Below are 19,950 nucleotides of genomic sequence, written 5' to 3' on the forward strand. Positions count from 1 at the left end.
TCCAACGAGAGGGTCCAAAACATGCTGTTTCAGATCCCCCAATATGTGGCAGGTCGAGAGGTGAAGGTACGCAAAGCAATGCGCTTGCTAGGAATGATGGCGTCATGTATTTATTTGGTACCTCACGCGCGCCTGCGCATGCGCCCAATGCAAGAGTGGCTCAACAGCCAGTGGACAATGGGACGATCTAGTGGTGGTCTCGCAGGCCTTGGTTCTCTCGCTACGGTGGTGGGCAAAGGAAAACCTGCTAATAGGGAAACCTTTTGCCACACCCGCAGTGGAAGCCACTCTAACCACAGACGCATCCCTCACAGGATGAGGGGCTCACCTATCCCATCAGACTGCTCACGGAGTGTGGACTCCGAGCGTAGCATCCAAGCACATAAATCTACTGGAGTTACTGGCGGTGTTCAAGGCACTGAAAGCCTTCCAGGAACACCTACAAGGAAAGATGGTGATGGTCCTCACGGACAGCATCACAGCCATGTACTACCTCAACAAGCAAGGGGGAACCCACTCTCCAGGACTGTCCAAGCTGTCCCAGAACATCTGGAAGTGGGCTCTCAGACACATGTTCCTACAGTCACAACATGTGCCAGGGGAACTCAATCTGCTAGCAGGCAAACTCAGCAGAGATTTCCCCCTGCCCACAGAGTACGAATGGCGGTTACACGAAGACATTGTCTTCGACGTCTTCACACAGTGGGGTTTCCCAGAATAGACCTGTTCGCAACTCTGGAGAACTCACAATGCCAAGATTACGCCTCCAGGTACCCTCAGAACCAGTCCAAGGGGAGCGGTCTATCGATTCCATGGTCGGGGAAATTTGTTTACGCTTTTCCCCCCCAACTACCCTTCTCAACAAGATTGTGCCCAAGATGCACCGGGAACAAGCCACCATGATACTAGTGGCCCCTATGTGGGCCCGGCAACCATGGTTCGCTCATCTGATGGAGATGTCTCTGTCTCCACCAGTGAAACTGCCATGCCCGTACAACATGCTGTCACAGGACAAGGGCAGGACACTGCATCCATGCCCTCAAACTTTGAATTTAGCTGCCTGGCTTCTGAGGTCATAGAATTTGGACATTTACAACTTCCACAAAGGTGCATGGACATCCTCAGGGAAGCTAGAAAACCTAACACTCGTCACTGTTATTCTAGCAAATGGAAGAGATTTGTCATCTGGTGTAGAGGAAGAAGCATCAACCCCGTTGACTGCTCTCCCACACAAATTGTTCTGTTCCTGACCCATTTGCTGGACACAGGTCTAGTATTCAATTCTATTAAAGTCCACCTAGCGGCACTTTCTGCATACACCACTTCCCAACTCAAAGTGTCATGGTGGAAAGTCCCAGTGATCAAAGCCTTCATGGAAGGGGTAAAAAGGATACACCCTCCAATAGCAAACCCAGCTCCCGGCTGGGATCTAAATGTGGTACTCACCAGGCTCATGGGTTCACCCTTTGAACCCATGCACAAGGCAACACTTAAAGACCTCACTCTTAAGACTGCTTTTCTAATAGCTATCACCTCCATTAGGAGAGTAAGTGAACTACAGGCTCTTTCTGTTCTAGACCTCTTTGTAACGGTTCTACGCACACACCCAAGGTTTGCACTGAAATTGATCTCTAAATTGCATGTCAATCATTCAATAGAACTACCAACGTTCTTTCAAAATCCTTCAAATCTAGGAGAAAAGAGCCTGCATACACTTGATGTGCGCAGAGCTGTCATGTTTTATATGGAAAGAACTAGACCACTGAGAAAGACTAATCAGTTCTTTGTCTCGGTGGCAGCAGGAAGAGAAGGAGATGCAGTATCAAAGTCCACTATATCTAGATGGATTGTTCAATGTATCACTCTCTGTTATACTCTTTCTAAGAGAGAACTACCCTTCAAGCCAAGAGCACACTCTACTCGTGGCACTGGGGCATCCATAGCATTCATTGCAAATGTTCCCCTTGAGTCCATCTGCAAAGCGGCAACCTGGAGTTCTGTACACACCTTTACAAAACATTACTGTCTAGATGCCCACTCTAGAGCTCATTCCCAGGTGGGACAAGCAGTATTAAGACACCTTTTCTCTACTGTTCCTTCTCACAACCCACCTCCAACTCCGGGTACTGCTCGCTAGTCTATGCACAGCATGTGATTCTAAGCAGATTAACAAACATCAGAAGACAATGCATTACTTACCGTAAAAGCATTTCTGATGGTTGTATCTGCTTAGATTCACATGCGCCCACCCTTCCTCCCCGCTCGGATGGAAGGAACATAGACATCCTTTTATATCTCTCTCTTTTCTGTACTCACTCACGTCCAGAAGGCTCCCTCAGGGCAGAAAAAATACAAACAGAGGGACCTCACCGCGTGAGGGATTGTGGGTACACCGCACCTCACTATAGGGATAGTGTTACAGACCCGCCTTGTCGACGTCCCCTTTTCGACTACGAAAAACAAAATGCAATACTCCGCAGTGACCACTGGATGTCGGACCTATGCACAGCATGTGAATCTAAGCAGATACAACCATCAGAAATGCTTTTACGGTAAATAATGCATTGTCATATATTTGGTTATTTATAACGTGCTTAATACTCAGAGGTTTCGAAGCGTGGGCCTGGGGATCGAACCTGTGTTGCTCCGCGCCGTCTTGCTTCCAAGGCGAGCACGTTGCCCCTGAGCTTTCCTCCCACTAATTGTCTGTTAGATCAACTGGTCGCGATTCAGGCTTCTGATTTACAGGCAACTGAATTCCCTGAATGCTTAAATGACATAACATGCTGAAAAAGAGGAACAGGAAAGCTCCCATTATATGGTTCTTATACTCTGCCCAGTGAGTAAACCTGCCTCAATCAGCGGGAAGCGAGAGATCACCTGCCCAACTTGCCATACACATACCCTTGTTTTAAAAAAAAGAAAGCACACAGGTGCAAGTAAACAATCAAAGCAGCACCATCAGCTTCCTTAATCCATTTGGCCACAAAAAAATATCTGGGGCCTGAGACCAGGCGATGCAGAGGCCCCAGCACCTCCACCACCAAAACATTGTGCATTGAACAGATCATGGATTAGTCATGCCAGAGACATCCATGATCTGAACCAGGACAGCCAACTCAACATTTTGTTTCTCAATGAGACCTGGATCAGAGACATCAGTGGACCATCCATTAATCTTGCAGTCCCCTCAGGGTATTTCATCTTCTGCAAAAACAGAGAAGAGGGTCTAGGAGGCAGAGTGGCAATCATAGCAAAAACTGATTTGGCGCTCTTCCCTTCTCCCGTCTCCTGCCATGGTTGCAAAATCTTACTAGTTAAACTAAACAAATACATGTGTGAATTTTATTCATATTTATCACCCTCCATTGGCTATGTCGGACTTCCTAGAGTAACTTTCTCAGACCATAAGCTCCCTTGAGGGCCAAAACCGAGCCTCTCTTCTCTTAGGTGATTTGAATTACTGGAGAGGACATAAAACAGATAAAGGAGCTATTGAACTTGAAAAAACCTTAAATAATCTGAACTTCCAAGTGGTAAATAAGGACCCCACCAGTGATAAGAACCACATGTTAGATTGGGTGGTCTCTAGAATTGTTTTAACCACTATTGATTGAACGTATCCCTGTATTGGTCGGACCATTACATTGTGAAATTTCACGTCCAGTTACCAGAGGCAGTATTTAAACCTCAGAACCCCTCCAAGACCATTATCAATCGTAACATCAACAGGATTCATGTGCAGGACCTGTCCTTTTTGTTTATCAACTCTCATGACTGAGACTGCGAGTGAGTATTCAGCTGAGTACTTGAACTCCTCATTCTCAAGCACCTTTTCTAAACTGCTTGATGCAAAAGCTCCTCTTCGATCTAAAATTGTGAGGGATAACTCCAATCACAAAATATTCACTCCTCAACTCACAGCAATAAAGAATGAAAAACATAAACTAGAACTACGCTGGTTAAAAGACCAACTGATGAAAACAAATCAATATGGAAAGAACTAGATAAAACCTACAAGAATAAAATCATCGAAACTAAGAAGTAGTATTATAATCTTGAGATTAACCAGGGCTCCAACTGCCCAAAAAAACGTTTTGAAATTCTTAGACTTATTGAAAACTTAAGTCTCTTCTTACTCCATCTGTTCCCTCTCAGCAGGGCTGCATAGATGTACAAACAGCATTTGAAGCCAAAATAACGAAGGCCAGAGAGAAAATCAGTGTAGCGCTGCCTAATGTCGCACTCTCGACTAAGATTCAGGGTCATGCTTCTAGAAGCGAATACCAATCTTTTGCCTACTCACCTATAACTGTACTGGAGATGCAGAGTCTTTTATCCACTATGCGTCCCACCTCATGCTCTGAAAACATCATCCCGCCTAAGCTCATTTTAGAACACAGAGACCTTTTTGCCCCTTTTCTGACCAGATTTATTAACGCATCCTTTATAGATAGCTTGTTGACATCAGCAATTAAAGCTGTTACAGTTACTCCACTGCTAAAAAGAAAAACAGTGTACGACCCTAGGGATCCAGGTTCACTGAGACCTATAACCAACTCTCAATTCCTTCTTAAAATCTGCGTGTAATTCCAAGCTTAAGTAGAAACACATAACATCCTCCACAACAGACCATCGAGTTTTCGACCCCGCTATAGTACTGAGACAGCGCTATTCGATCTACAATCTTAAATGCTGGGTATCGTCGAAAAGGGCAAAGTGGGAATGCTGCTACTTATGGACCTGTTTGCGTCTTTTGACTTAGTCGATCACCAACGCCTCCTGCAGTCCTTGCGCCATCTGGGACATTGCTCCGAGAGTGCGTTTGATTGGTTTAATTCATTTCTATCAGGACGCAAATACAAAATTCAGTGGGGATCTGTCCTCTCTCCATCAGCTCTCATTTGGTGCAGAGTTCCTCAAGGGACAAGTTTGTCCCCTATTTTATTCAACATATACATAAGAACTCTCTTTTCACTATTGGATTATCAAAGGGTATTTTTTACGAACTACGCCGATGACACCCAGCTGGTCCTAGAATCCACTGGGGACTATTTTAAGGATAACAGATCCATCTCCCACTTCCTCCGTCAGATAGAACTCTGGATGGCCTCCATCTGGCTTTGTCTAAACACCAACAAGACAGAAATTCTGGTTTTTGGCTCCAGGCAAAACTCAATCCGGCTTGCACGAGTTTTAGAATCTGAGACAAACCATCCAGATTCAAACTCAGGTGAAAACGCCTGGTGTTCAGCTGGAGGCCACTCTGAGTTCCGAGGCACATGTCAGTCAGCTGATCCGAAATTGTAATTACCAGCTCCACCTTCTCCGAAACATTTGTCCGTACATTTCGGAAGAGAACAGTGCCACCTTAGCTCGAGCAACAATCAACTTGAGGTTAGATTTTTGTAACTCCCTGTTGATTGGAGGCTCAAACGCATGCCTAAACAAATTTCAGGTTCTGCAAAACGATGCTGTACGTATCGTCAAAAAGGTTGCTAGTCATGCTAGCATCTCCAATCACCGACATAACCTTCACTGGCTTCCTGTCAAGGAACGAATCCTGTTTAAGACAGGAAGTATGGTTTTCAAATATATTTCTGGGCAAGCCCCTGCTTATCTAAAAACATCCATGCCACAATATTGCCCGCTAAGAAATCTGCGATCTAGTGGAAAGAAGCAGATAATCTGCCCTGGTCATAGACGTACTAATGGACTTGGCAGATCTTTTCCAGTTAAGGCAGCAATCTTTTGGAACGCTCTCCCCATTACCTTGAGGTTGGAAGAGGCACTAGGAACTTTCAAAAAAGCTTTGAAAACTTATCTCAAGTGATTTGCACCCCACCCCCTGATTGTACGATCCCCTGTATCCTGTTGCTTGATGGTCGTCTTGCTGTGTGAATGTTATGGGTTCCCCAATGCCCATGTGCTTTCGGCACCTTCCAAATAAATAAAATAAACAGATTCCCCTGGTTAGAGGCCTCTCCTACTTCTTGTAGGCAAAACTGAGCAAATTGTTCTGTACCGAGGGCTTTGGCCACATTCCTGCAACAGTCCCACTCCTGGCTTTTCGAAAATATCAAATGATGTTAAACAAAAGTTGAAGCCAAAGAATAAATACGAGATATCACAAACCTACCAAAGCCTTCAAGTTCATGCAAAGACAAAAGGCAGGATGAAATGTGGGCAACATATGGCAGGTAGTCAGAGAAACCTGAGGGTATCCTCACACATACTCCCCTTGGATCCACCTCTAAGGTGGCTAGGGAAAGGCCATCGCTTTTGGATCCTGACCCTGGGGGTGGATATGTGAAGGAGGATCAGATGGGTGGAGGGTCCTTGGAGATAGGGGAGAGGATATCCGCAGGAGAAACATGGCATCCCTCTTTTCCTTGTGAGAAGCAACATCACCCTCCCCCTGCCTTTATAGGCTGTTGCATACCATCTTCCCTAATTATTCCGCATCAGACCATTATACTACTGGGATGAGGAAGGGCTGACTAAGAGCAATGCACACTACCTTGTCATTTCACCACTCTGGACATGCCTGACCCTTGCACCAGTCGGCAGGCCTCTTCCTCGTCTCAGTACTAGAGTGCTCCACTAATTGTAGTCGGGCAATTGAACCATGGACTCACACCTGTCAAATGGTTGCAGGTGCCTCAAAGGTGGGGCCAACACGTTAGCGGGAGAGACCTGCAGGAGAGAAGCCGGGCTGAGCTTTTTGGGCCAGTGCAATGAATTCTGCAGACAAGGAGGCGGCCGAGTAGGGTCCTGCAGGAGATCCAGGACAACGGCAGGTACCCCAAGAAGCTGTGAAGCCGAGGCCAAGGCGGGCCGCTAGAAGGCCCCAGAGGAGGGAGCCTCATTGGTCAAGTGGCAGCATCCGGAGCTGTGGGCGCGGAAGAGATTCACAAGCTGCGTCTGCGGGAAGCGGGTGGAGCTGCCGGCAACCCACATAGAGAAGGCGAAGTGCGAACTGGGTTCGCCATCAGAAGAAACTGTTGGCAGAGCAGAAACAGAGGAAGCAGCTGCCCAGAGGAGAAGCCCGGGACCGGTGAATGAAAAGGAGAGTGCACTCGAACCGGAGCGCTCATGGGGGCTGTTGGAACGCCAAAGTAAATGCCGAATGAATGAGAGTATGTGTATGATACAGTGAACCCAAAGCAACGGGTTATGAGGAATAAGATGGACGAGATGAACTATGAGCAACAGAATGAAAGATTCAGATCATTGAATACCGAACTAAAAAGAAAGCTTTTGACAAAGCTATGAACAGATAAGTTTGTGTGAAAGCACAGAAAGAATTGTATGAAACTAAGTGAAAAGCAAGTATGGAAAATTGCTGAAAAAGTATGAAAGCAAATGTGCTGAAGGAATGAGAACACCACTAAGTAAACTGTATTGGAAACTACATTGTGGCAAAGTCAAGAGACTGGCAATGGAGAGAACACATTGTGGCAAAGTCAAGAGGCTGACAAGGAAAAGCCAAGTGAGCATGAATCAGCACACAGATACAGAAGAACCTGTGTGGGCTAGAAGGCCTAGGGTTCCTGGTTGTGCCCTGTAATGGGTGGACCGTGTCATTCGACAACTGTGCCTAGACTGGGAATACCCTATTTGTGAAAGCCAAAGAATTATACTGATGACAAAGACAAGTGGATGAAAGAGATTGCTGAAGGGAAGCAGAAGAAAGCAATCTGTATCAACTATCAAGAAAGAAGGAGTGTTAAGTTAACCTGGAACTGTTTTTTGAATATTGAGACTATGTATAGAAAAGGGGGTGAATGAGGGTATAACCGTTTGTGAGTGCGCTTAGTCCATTAGGCTTGGGTGCAGCGAGCTGCGTCTCAAGCACAGAGAGGTTTTACCCTTAACATCTTATGATTAGTATAAGTTCTCTTATTTGTGCCAGTGATTTCCGCTGATCCTATAAGTAATGTCTACTAATTCACCAAGTATGTCTCAAAATTCATCTGTACAGTGTCATCATTTGGTACATGGCTTGAAATTAAGCAGTTGTTTAATTGTTTTAATTAGGAGCTATTTTAACCATTAGAATGGGCACTGATCCTGTGTTGGTCCCACATTATTGCATGTGCACTGCTTCTACTTTACTAATGAGGTGTGCCATTGTGTCTCGCCAAGGGTCCTTATAGATATCTGACATATAACATTAATCCCATCACCACCGATTGTGGATAAATGGTCCTCTGATTATGTAGTGTGGTTTTAAGGTGAGCCTTAAAATTTAAATTACTGACTCAGACTTTCCTTAGTTTATTTAGGTAGGGAAATCCCAATTTAGCATACAGCAAGTTAGGCCTACAACCATTCTGACATTTAAGTTAATAAAACACTTTTGGATGAGATTGAATCTGTTGTCTGTGTCTTGGTTCATGATTCCTTCACAGTAGATAGATCCTATATGAGCCATTTTGAGAATTGGTTTGGTAGTTGCAAAGTTTTTGTGGGAAAGCATAAACATGATTTGTATGAACTTGTACGAGAACGGACATAAGGACATAATAATGCGCTTATTTTTTATTTGTTTTTTGATCAACGCTCTTTAGAGGTAACGAATTTAAATGTTTAGACCTGCGAAAAAAACAGTAGCATTATAATAATTTTAATTTGCTTTAGAAAATGTGTGCAATTTTGTCATTTGTTATCTGGCCTTCTTTTGTGCTATGTGAGAAACCAGAGAGTGTCTCACCCGCTAGTCCCCAAGGATCTCTCTCTCAGATGGCCAGGGCACGGCCATCGTTTTTGGATCCAGACCCTGGGGGTGGACCACTGCGGAAGGATCACATGGGTGAGGTTATTCGGGAAGTTGGGGTGAGATAGCCTATGGTGAAAAAAGGTATTCTGTGATCTTTTGTTCATCTACCCATACTATTTTTTAGGATTTACCGAAGTCCCAACTCTTTCCGCCCCCCTGCCCCCTTTACATAAACACTGGGCTGAGGAAGAGGGTGACTGAGAGTAACCAGACTAACTCTCTCACATCAAACTTGCCTTCTCCATAAGTGAAGATTGCATTGCGTTTGAAGGATGTCAGCAACCCTCAAGGGTGCACAGCAGAGTTGGGGATGCGATGCCAAGTCTGTGGTACTAATCTTGACTTGAAAATTGGAAAACCGCAAACAAGAAAAAAGTTTACACAGCCGGTGAGTTGGCAAGCGACCTGAGAGACTGGTGTCTGTAAAGTGAATGAAGTAGCAACATCATATCACTGAAGGCTGCACACATGTGGGTGAGACACAAAGAAAGGCAGACCTGTGGATGAACTGTAAAGTAAAATGCGGCTGTGACATCAGCGATACTAAGTAACGGAGTGGTCCGGTGATGAAAAGTAGCCCATTCGAAAGTCTCGGTGAAAGGTACATTGTTTGAAGCTAAAAGGCGAGTAAACGGCGAGAGTGAAAGTAAAATAGTGACCATTGAGTTGTAGTAGTCCTGCGGTGGTCAGTAAGAAAACTACACAGATTCGAAAGACTTTGACACCCAAAAAGGGGTCTGAGCCCGATTGAGTGAGGCCAGAAGTATACTAAGCTTGGGGAAGGGAGCCCCCACCCCTTGCAACTTAGTGTTGAACTTTACCGTGGGAGGTCTGAGCCCGGCAGAGGGGGCCTTTTTGAACATTTTGGTTGAAACATACATTTTGAAGTCCGAGAAAGAGACTTTAACGTGCTCGATCCACAGTTTTGAGCTGTGTACCGTGTTGAAAGCCGACCCAGTGACATCCTGCATACAAGGATCGCCTTATCCCATGAGGCCTAACGTGGGGAGCAGAGCTGGTTCAGCCACATTATCATTTGAAAACTGATTTTTCCTTTTGTATACATTTCTGCGTTTTACACGTTTGTACAAGAGATCGAGCAGGCTTTGGGTTTTGTTTGCATAGGCCATTTTGATTTGACAGACTTCACTAGGACTGTTTTGTTTATCGTTTGATGGTTGAGACTACTCCCATCTTAGTTATAGGGCAAAATAGGAGTTTCTCCAACCCCAACATTTTCAATAAAGGTTTTACAAATTGTATCCATTGTGTCAGTGTCAATACTTGTGATACCATGCCGTACCTACAGCTATCATTAAGACTTTGGATGTCCTTATTGACGTTATACCATCCAGGTATGTCATTTAAGGGACCCATGTTTTAGCAATTATTATTTGTAATCTTATTTATGCACCGTTAATAATTTAAGGTCATTTTACAGTACAGTGAATTTCAAAATTCCATATTGATCTTGTTCATCGTACTGCCATTACAGACCCTGCGTGAAGCGTGGAGATCGTTTTAAAGCTTTAGTTTTTGATTCGACATTTGATCACTATCGAGGAGTCGTGGCTAACATTGCACTGTTTGGTGGAGAAATTTACAAAGGGCAAAAGATTGTCTCAGCTCACACTAAGAAGAGTTATGAAGTTAATGAAGTTGGCATTCTCACACCTGAAGAACAACCAGCAAATAAACTGTACGTAAATGAGTTTACTGCTAATGTGTAAATTAAATGTAGCTGTTGCTGACAAAGCATTGAGTGTGCTGTGGCTTATTCCTCAATGTTTGTTTCATCGGTATGCTTTTGGGGGCTATCTGTCTAATTGTGCTGTCTGAAAAGATTGTGAAAATTGTAGTGCCTTTTGCATTCTCGAAAATCCCATTGTAGTTAGATCAGTTAAAGTTCAGATATCCTACATGGATTTTTTTTTTCAATTTTTCATATAACACTTTATGATCACCATATCAACAAAGTGGCCAGTGAGTTACCATTGTACAATATGCCCATGAATATGGATTTCATAGAAGCCAGAACTAAACGTAAAGGAGACGGAATCAGGAGAGAATCAAACAGTCTTCCGATTAACATATTTGTAACCAAAATCTAGTTCATGAAATATTGTTTTCTGAAACATTTGTGGTTTTGATCATTTCTTGTACACTAAGATTCACAGCACCTGCTTGTGTGCTGAAGCTCCTACTTGCCTTCATCCTCTCCAGCACATCTGGAAGTAAGATGGAGCAATTTTGTGGATTTGGGACGGTAGTGGTTACCATCTAAAACAAATCTTGAAGCAGCAATTTGTGTCCATTGCTCATTTAAAGGGTCTGTGTGGCCTAGCCCAAATCTGTTTTGAAGAGTATAGTTCTATGTTTATCCACAGTTCCACGGTAGTTGGAGCTATAGTTGTTCCTTGACTGGATCCCATCGATCTGATCCGAGGGTTAGAGATATGGTAGCGAATATGGGTATATAAAATATTTGACTTAATCTTTAATCCCCTTTGCAGTCCTCAAACATCAGCAAGACTCTGTGATAGACTAGCCGAGTTAAATTCCAGTAACAGTCATTTTTACCTAGTATTGGGGACAAAGGGCCAATCTCACTACATACTCCCTACAAACATGAAGCCTTGTTCCAGTAAAAAGGGATAGTCCTTGTGGAAGCAAGGGGAGTTGCATGCAGAGTCTAACACACAAGGTTTTTGAATGGAAGGCAGCCCATGGAATTCCCAGACACCTCCTGCTCTACTGTAACCCAACAGGGTGCTCAACCAAAGCTACCCCCGACCCGCACCCTTCCAGGCTGCAGAGGGGCCTTTATCTTTATAAAGATTTGGGGTTTTTAAGGTGACACTTTTAAGCTGTGATCCTCTTAGGCAAGATCATGCATTTTTCTCCTAAGAACACAAGGCTCATAAGTAGATTTCTAACGCTCTGGGAGGCTGAAGGGAGGGAGCGTAGGGACTCATTTTGGCCTGCAGATACTCAGAACCAAGGTGATGAAAAGCCTGATGAGTGATGCAAAGAATATTAAACGCAATGTGACTACTCAACGGGAGCCAGTGAAGTTGCCGAAGGAGAGTCTGTGAGTAAGACAACCAACCAACTCCAAGGGACAGCCAAGCTGCAGCATTTTGAAGAAGCTGCAGTCTTTGGATCAGATAAATTCCATTACAATAGTCAATGGACCCAAGAGTCGATGCAGCTACCACCTTTGCTCGAGACTCGGAACAAAAATTGCAGCGTTTTTCTCACAATCTTCAGCTTCATAAAACCAGCATTGCATACTGAAGAGAATTTTTAGGTCCCGAGAGCCAGCAGGCAAGATTTTTATACCAAGACTTTTAACTGAGTTACTGGGTACAGGAAAAAGGCCAAGAGAATCTCGACAGAAATCATTAGTCCAAGCTGCCTGCAATTCAGCAGCGCCTGTTACCATAATCTTATTTTTTTCTCCATTCAGGTACAGGCAGTTTTTGCCCATCCACTCTCCGACTGCTGCGAGGCAGCTTTTCAACTGAGGTGGGTCTCTTACAGGGGAGTCTAGTCAAAAAGGCACCATCGGCATAGGTATAAAACTGTACCTTGTGCTCATGAATTAGATCTGCCAGAGGACGCAAATAAAGATTAAAAAGAAGCGGGACAGGAGCAACCTCTGGGGAACCCCACACGAAAGAGACTGTGGAGAGGATTGAAAAGGAAATAATGACACCGCCTGGGTACGCTGTGAAAGAAAAGATGTAAACCATGGAAGAAGAGGACCAGAAATTCCTACCCTTTCCAGGCATTTCAACAGAATAAAATGATCAATAGTGTCGAAAGCCGCAGAGAGTTCAAGAATCGGAACACTGACCTCCCTGCGGTCTTGGAGACGCGCCAAATTGTCCAGGACCAAAATCATCACTGACTCTGAAACCCCTACGGGGTGGAAACCAGATTGAAAAGAATGTAGTAGAGCCCTGGATTCAAAAAAGTGGGCGAGTTGAGGGGTAACAATAGCCTCCATAAGTTTCATGACACATGCTAAGAGTGAGATAAGCCAATAATTAGCAGCCAAAGCTGGGTCGAGCTGAGGCTTTTTCTGTAATGATGAGACTAAGTGCATGCAGGGATAAAACCCATAGAAAACGAAGTCTGAAGTGCTGCAGTAAAAAGAAGAATGACCTTCGAAGGCAGAGACTGTAGCACCCAGAGAGGAATAGAGTCGGCTGGGGAAGTTAACTTCATTTTCTGGAGGGCTCCTCTGTCCATGTCATCTGTGACCGGCTCAAACTGAACCATCCCGGAAGTATTGATTTAACTCAAGGGTTGCTCCTGGAACCTCTCCTCTGGGTCGCCAATCCCATTGCTAGATAGATTTGTGATTTTTTTTTTAATCTTCATCAACAAAGGGGCTGATTAAATCACACTGTGCTCAGAGGAGTTACTACTGAGAGCTCTTTCGCTAGTTCCCGTGCTGAGCAGGAGGCTGATGGAATCCGCTTAGCGAAATGCTGAGGGCTTAGCCGTGGTTTAATTAGCTTTGACTGGCGCAAAAACATTTGCTGCCTCTGACAAAAACATTATTAGTACTTGTCACAAGGTGTTTATCTAAGGCTTCTGGGGAGAAACACCCCAGTGCCGCCACTGACAGAGTACTAGGCAGACAGCAGGTAGGCGTAGAAAAGGAAATGGTACAAAGGAGATCAAAATGATCAGACCTGCGAGAACAGGCAGTGGGTTAAATACTGCTATATGGTCTTTGTCAGAAATGAACATTAAATCGAGCACATTTCCCCTTCTGTGCGTAGGAAGATGATTACACAACTCGACACCCATATCGGCCAGTGTACTATCAGCGTTTTTGCATGAATATCAGTAGGATTATTCGGCTTAATATCTAAATCTCCCATAATAAACAAATTAGGGTAAAACAACGCCGGATCAGCAACAAATTGTTCAAAATTATAGGCAAAATGTAAACAGATGTGTTGTGGGATGATTGAAGCCGAGTTAGCAGAAGTTTGCATGGAAGAATATGACTCAAAGCAAGTGAAGTACAGGTTAGGGATGCTAAATGAATCTAAGCGAAACCCCTGCCTGCCGCCAGAGGGGCTCTCTCTGAGCAAAGAGTATTGTACTTTATTTGTTGTGCATTTGTAAGGCGCTTGTACAGCAAGTAAATTGTGTTTCAAAGCATCTGAACAATATCTGCCTCAGACGAAAGAGTGAACCAGGTCTCAGTTATACACAGAAAATTAGGAGAGAACTCCTCTATAAGTGGGAATATATCAACCCTGTGTGCAACTGCCGACCTGGCATTAACTAAAAGGCCCATTAGGGTAGATCTTGGAGTATTCCTAGTGTTGCCGAAGTGGAAATCATTGCACCTGTGTATTTGTTCACCAGGTGTCATTGCGCTCTCTACTGACCCTATTCCTACTGACAAACATTTCTCAAAACCTATCGGGAGCCTGCTCTCTTCAGGGGCCCGGGCCATCAGATCTGTCCGAGCATAGTACACTTTTATACTGCTGTTAAGTTTTCTCCCTTTGTGGAGAGCTATAATCTATTCCATCATGAGCCGTCAGAGCCCAAGGACCATCCGCGGGCCGGATGGGCACAGACGGGCTTGTCTTAAGTGTACCTTTGGCACGCTACAGGCGTGCCTGCTGCGCAGCTGGTCTCTCGGGGCAATAAATGCTGTGTCGGAGATGACAGGTCGCAGGTGTGTGCAGAAGAAATTAAAGGCAGATTATTCGGCTTTGAACTGTCCCAGGTCAAAATGAAAGAGTGTCTGAAAAACACTTGCAACCCCCAGTTACATAAAAGTACTCTAAAAATATGTTTCAACTGGCAATTCACTAAAACAAGAATTCAATATCCAACAATTTAAAAAGGTATACATGGTTAAAAGCGGGTGGAAGGCTAAATTAGCACTCTCTCACTGCTGTTGCAATTACCCAAGGCCTTGTTGCTTCTAGGGAAACCACAACCGTGCCTCCAAAATACAGAGAACTCAGTTGTGCATGGGTCACAGGGAGCATTATGGATGTACCTGTAACTTGACGTATCAAAAATACCCAAAGCTCGCTGCACTAGGATAGCCCTTTGTTAGGCAGAAACCTGTGCAGTTCTCTTGGGTACCACTGCAAAAGATTTAGGACTACAGGTGTTGGCAGTAAACCCACTTGGTAGCAGTCTGTACCACCCAGATTTACCTGGTAGCTGTGGCTGAGCAGTCAGACTTCCCTCAAGAAGAGTTAGGCAGTATGTAAAGTATACACAATAGGCACTCCGACACAATAGCACAAGCAAACACTGACCAGAGCTTTGGTATCAAAGTATATAATTATTTATTTAAAAACACACTTATTGAAACACTCCAGCGCTATTATTGTAAATCACTCTAAACACAGTTACTATTATTATATATACATCCCTTATTCCTTATCAGACAAGTCTTAGTTAACACCACTTATTTCCAGACAGAGGTGAGCGCTTAACTACAGATGGCATTCCAATAAGTTAACGAAAAAGGGAGGGAAAAAGGCAGAATGTAGGAAAATACACCACACTAATACTTAGGAACTCTTAAGCAAGGCAGGAAAATCAAAAGTTACTTGTGAGCCAAAGTCCATAGGCCGGGCCCACTCTTGGAGAGAGCAGGGCACAAATGCACCCAAGATCACACAATGACAACAGGCTTAAAAAGTCTTGCATGGAGTTCAGAAAGGTTTTAGCTAGGCTCAGAAAAGTTTAGCCAGGGTGTCCCAGGCTAACCCAGGTTCGAAAGCCGGGGGCTAAATCTACCCCGTACAGTCGGTTGCAAGGGAAGCCAGGCGGAACACTGTACCTAATGTGGAAAGGATCCTCCAGCGGGGGCAGTTGTTCCTGGCAGCGGGTGCAAGTCGCGGCGTCGTCCAGAGGAAGAGAAGATCTCGACGTGGAGGAAAGATGAAGGTCGTTGCACTGCCAGGGAAGAATCCAGCTGCAGAGTTTTCCGGTTAAAGGTACTACCCTTTGATTCGCGGTAGTGGTAAAACGTGGTATCCTGGTTGCCGGGGTGCTTGGCACAGGCAAGGCGGCCACGAGATGCTCCAGGAAGCGAAAAAGGAAGCAGACTGGTTATCCCCACCATTCGAAGGAAGAAGACTCTCCGGGCTGGAGATCTCCTCTGTCGTTGGGAAAAGTGGTGAGACGGTTCAGCAGGGCTCCACCGGTGGTGTCGTCGTAGCAGGTCGGCTCAGCGTCTCCCTCGTCGGATTCTTAGGTCCTGTGGCGACTTCTAAAGTTCCAGTCCCCAAAGCCCTGCTTTTATGCAGAAAACCCCCATTCACTCAGCCTAGCTGTCACTCAAACATGCTAAGTGGTGAACCGGCCGGCTCACCACTTGGGCCAATCAGGACGGAGTGCGACTTGAGTTGCCTAGGCAACTCAGTCCAGGGTGCCTAAATCCCCTTCCACCCCTCCTAAGTACCCCAGACAGAGTGGCACCACTTTGGAGGGCTTCGGTGGAGAAGCCCGCCAAAAAGTGGAACAAAGGGCTCAACTTGGGTTGGAGTCACGGAAGCGAACACAAACGCCATTTTAGAACCGAGTTCTGGCAAAAAATACCAACCGGCGATTTAATATTAAATAAATAAACCAGCAGTATGTTCGAGGCTATAGGAATTAAATAATTAAAGTTGGTAGCCTCGAACAATGGGAAATCCCATAGAGATATATTTGCGGTCGAATATAAAAAGTAGTATCCACTGCCAACAGCCAAAACTCGATCAGGGGGGACGGAGAAGTGCCCCCTCGACTAACAGACCCCGGGGCAATCGAATTGCCCTGGCCAGTACGTCCACAATATAATGGTTTGTACTGGGTCTGTTCAGAATTTGAGACTAGTAAAGTCAATGGTGACTTTACATGCTCTGGGAGACAGTAGTCAGTCCCAGGGTATGGAGTCTATATTGGGGGGGGTCACTATGACACCCCTGTGTTACTGCACTGAGGGTGCTTTGTAACACATCGAAAAAACACATGAAGCCCTATGGAGTAAAAGACTCCATAGCCCATTAAACACATCTAAAGTCAAAGAAACGCACTCAAATCATGCCCAAGAGTGAGGGTAAAAGAGTCTCACTCTTGGCAGGAGAAATAAATAAACCTCAAAAATCCAGAAAAGCTGCTGGGGGACTCACTAGGTTAGGAAATTCAGCCTAAACGGAGAATTCTCCCTAACACCCTTCTATGGTGTTAGGGAGAACACTGTAAATTCATTCAGTTAAAAGACATGTGGCCTCATGACAAGTTTTGCCGGTCCGGAAATAAGGGTGGTGGTAAGCTCACCGGCAACCTTGTTAGCGGAGCGGCAAACACAGGTTTACCTGCCGGAGCCGCTGTGCTCAACCGGTCTGACCCTGCCGGGCGCAGTGGTCATGGTAAGCAAAGCCGTCTCGGAAGCACCGCAACCGTTAACAACAGTGCCGGTGCTTCCGTGTCCCCACTCCCATCGAGTCCTATCGGACTCGATGGGAATGGGATTACCAGAATTACCAGTGCCTGATATCCCGGTCGCCAGACTCGTACTGAGCCAGTGACACCGGGAAGTCAGGCGCCAGTACGTTGCACCAGCAGGGTTACCACCGGACCCGTAATGAGGCCCAAAGACAGTTCAGAAGAAATGGAATGCAATGCAATATTTTCTTAGTTGCCACAAACACTTTTTTTTCATGACATTGCGTCAGTTCTGTAGCAACCCCAGTAACTTGAAGCATCTTGGTAGGTCTGGATAACCCTCAGATTAAAGCACGACCAAAATACCCACCCAACAGCTGCTTTCAATCTCTGGACTTCCATTTGCTTTCTTATGTCCAGCCACCAGTAGCAGGTAGATGTTGGCTAAATATTTCATATTCGGTCAGTAGCACACATTTGATGCAAAAAAGCTGACATTCTGTATGAATGCTTGAAAAGTGATGGCAGTACATTGCATATGAATAGGAGGCCCAAGGTGTCTTGATGGCAGTGTCTGGAATATTATGGGTGGGCCTCTGATACCATTCTTTGCAAATGATGCTAGTGCCTGGCAATTTATTTGCAATAGCTAGTTTATGATATTAGTAATTGGCCATATCATGGCAGTACTTGGCACATGGTTGGAGTACTTCAGCATATGGTTGGAGTACCTGGCATATGATGCAATTATCTGACTGTTTTAATGGCAATGCGTGGCAACATGATAGAAACACCTGCCTTAAGATGTGAGCTCCAAGCCGCAATATGCTACTAAGGCTTTTTATACTGTGCCAAGTACTACATAGTCATTTCTGTAGCTGGCAAGATAGCTTGGCAGGCTGAGCGCTTGCTGCTGCGATTTGTGTGTAATGTGAAGGTCGCAGGTTCTGTTCTCGGCAAGGCCAACTCAGCCTTTCATCCTTTTGTGGCTGCGTTGGTGAATGTGCCATATAATTAACAAATCATAATTCAGTACCTCTGCATTTCATGTGCCTGGATCTATGATAAAATACCTAACCATAAACATTCTATAAAGCCAACACTGTTTGCTTTGTCAATGCTTGTGATAATTTCGTCAAATGGTCAGGGCTGCTTTCGTACTTCAAATGCTAATGTTCTAATCATTAGGTCATTGCACAACTGATGATTGCAATACCAAAGGGAAGGACTTGGCTGATTGAGTGAAGCACATGCAGTATCATCAATGTAATTTAAAATAATATTCAAATATAAACATATTATGATTTGATATCCAATTCTCCTCTAATCTTCCTGGCTATTTTAGGGAAATGTGTGTGCAAGCAAGCTTGCAAATTAATGTTTTCCTCCTAACATTTGCCATTAACATTGTTCCTACGTAATATCAATCTTCCCTAGATATGCTGGACAAGTGGGTTATCTTATTGCAGGGATGAAAGATGTTGAGGAAGCACAAATCGGAGACACATTTTATCTACAAAAGCAGCCAGTGGAACCCTTGCCCGGATTTAAATCTGCCAAGCCAATGGTCTTTGCAGGTAAGAGATACTCTGGATTTCAAGAAAACGAAATTCTCGCTATATCCTTTAATTTATTTTTAAAGCAAGCACCATTATTTTATTTCCAGAACAATAAGCTCACTGAATGGTAGTCATATTTAGTTTACATTTTTCAATTTTGCAAATGCCCTGTACTGGCATATGTGGTCCTTCTCTCCTCTTAGCAAAAAACTGCAAAGCCGGCAAACTTCAGCAGCTAGACCTATCGCTAATATCCGTCAACCACATTTACAACACCCTACAATCAGTTAATTGACTGTCAGAGAACAGTGCAAACTGAAAGCCTGATCCACAAAGGACTGCACAGAATTGCTCTGGACTACTTGCCTAATCTATTCTCCTCACAAACCCATCAGAAGTTTCCATTCATCTGACGAGAACCAGCTCTAGATCCTTCCTCAGTTTAGTCATCCAAAATGGGAGGCAGAAGGTTTTATTGTTCGAAGTACTGTTTTCCAAAGCTCGCTTCCATATATATGTGCAACGTAACCAATCTCTGTCCAGGTGCATTTTGAAGACCTGGCTTTACGTCTACGTCTTTGTAGTTGGTTGCCCCTTCTATTTCTACTTTCCTACCAGGCACATTGAGGCTTTGGTGCAATGTGTGTGCTGTAGGTCATGCGGCAAAAATTCAAGTTGCAAACTACTAGCCAGCCATCAAAAAAGGCACTCGCCACCTCAATTTTAAACCTACACAGAGCACACCATTTCTTACTTGCCAAGAGTCAAATATCACTAGCTAGTGGAAAGGGAAAATTGTGCACCCTTCTGTAGGTGCAAGTTCTCAAAGTCAATTGTACTACAAAGGCTATCTGCATGTTTGATCTCTATTTTACTTTTTAAATGTGGAGATGTCCAGTGCTGCAAAATTGAGGCTGATAAGTGTGAAGCTGTTGCGTTCCAGAGGATTCATATGTGAGTAGTAGTTTTGGTATTTGTAGGGCAAGACTGTCCTGTAGTTTGGATAACTTTGAAGGTTTGTATCTGTAGTTCTATGGGTCTATTTGTCCCAAGTGCAGATCTTAAGATTTGTGATCTGTTTGGTAATTATTTTAAAAATGTACATCCTGTTATGCTAGATTAATTTGAGAGAGGCAAGCAGCAGAAGTTGATGCCAGTGATGGAAAGTCTCCTGTG

The 19,950-nt window shown here is 44.5% G+C and overlaps 1 protein-coding gene across 3 annotated transcripts in view; it reads left to right on the top strand.

Moving 5' to 3' along the window:
• Positions 1-19,950, top strand: part of GUF1 (GTP binding elongation factor GUF1) — a 719,613-nt gene that overhangs the window by 379,225 nt on the left and 320,438 nt on the right. For 2 of the 3 annotated variants that reach the window (XM_069631727.1, XM_069631729.1), the window contains 2 exons: positions 10,278-10,481; positions 18,653-18,792. In XM_069631727.1, the coding sequence (XP_069487828.1) occupies positions 10,278-10,481; positions 18,653-18,792 (344 nt within the window). The remainder of the gene's footprint in view (positions 1-10,277; positions 10,482-18,652; positions 18,793-19,950) is intronic. The other variant, XM_069631728.1, reaches the window with a different exon arrangement.

Source organism: Ambystoma mexicanum, chromosome 6q (genome assembly GCF_040938575.1).
Source record: "Ambystoma mexicanum isolate Mex_15411 chromosome 6q, UKY_AmexF1_1, whole genome shotgun sequence".
Lineage (NCBI taxonomy): Eukaryota > Metazoa > Chordata > Amphibia > Caudata > Ambystomatidae > Ambystoma > Ambystoma mexicanum.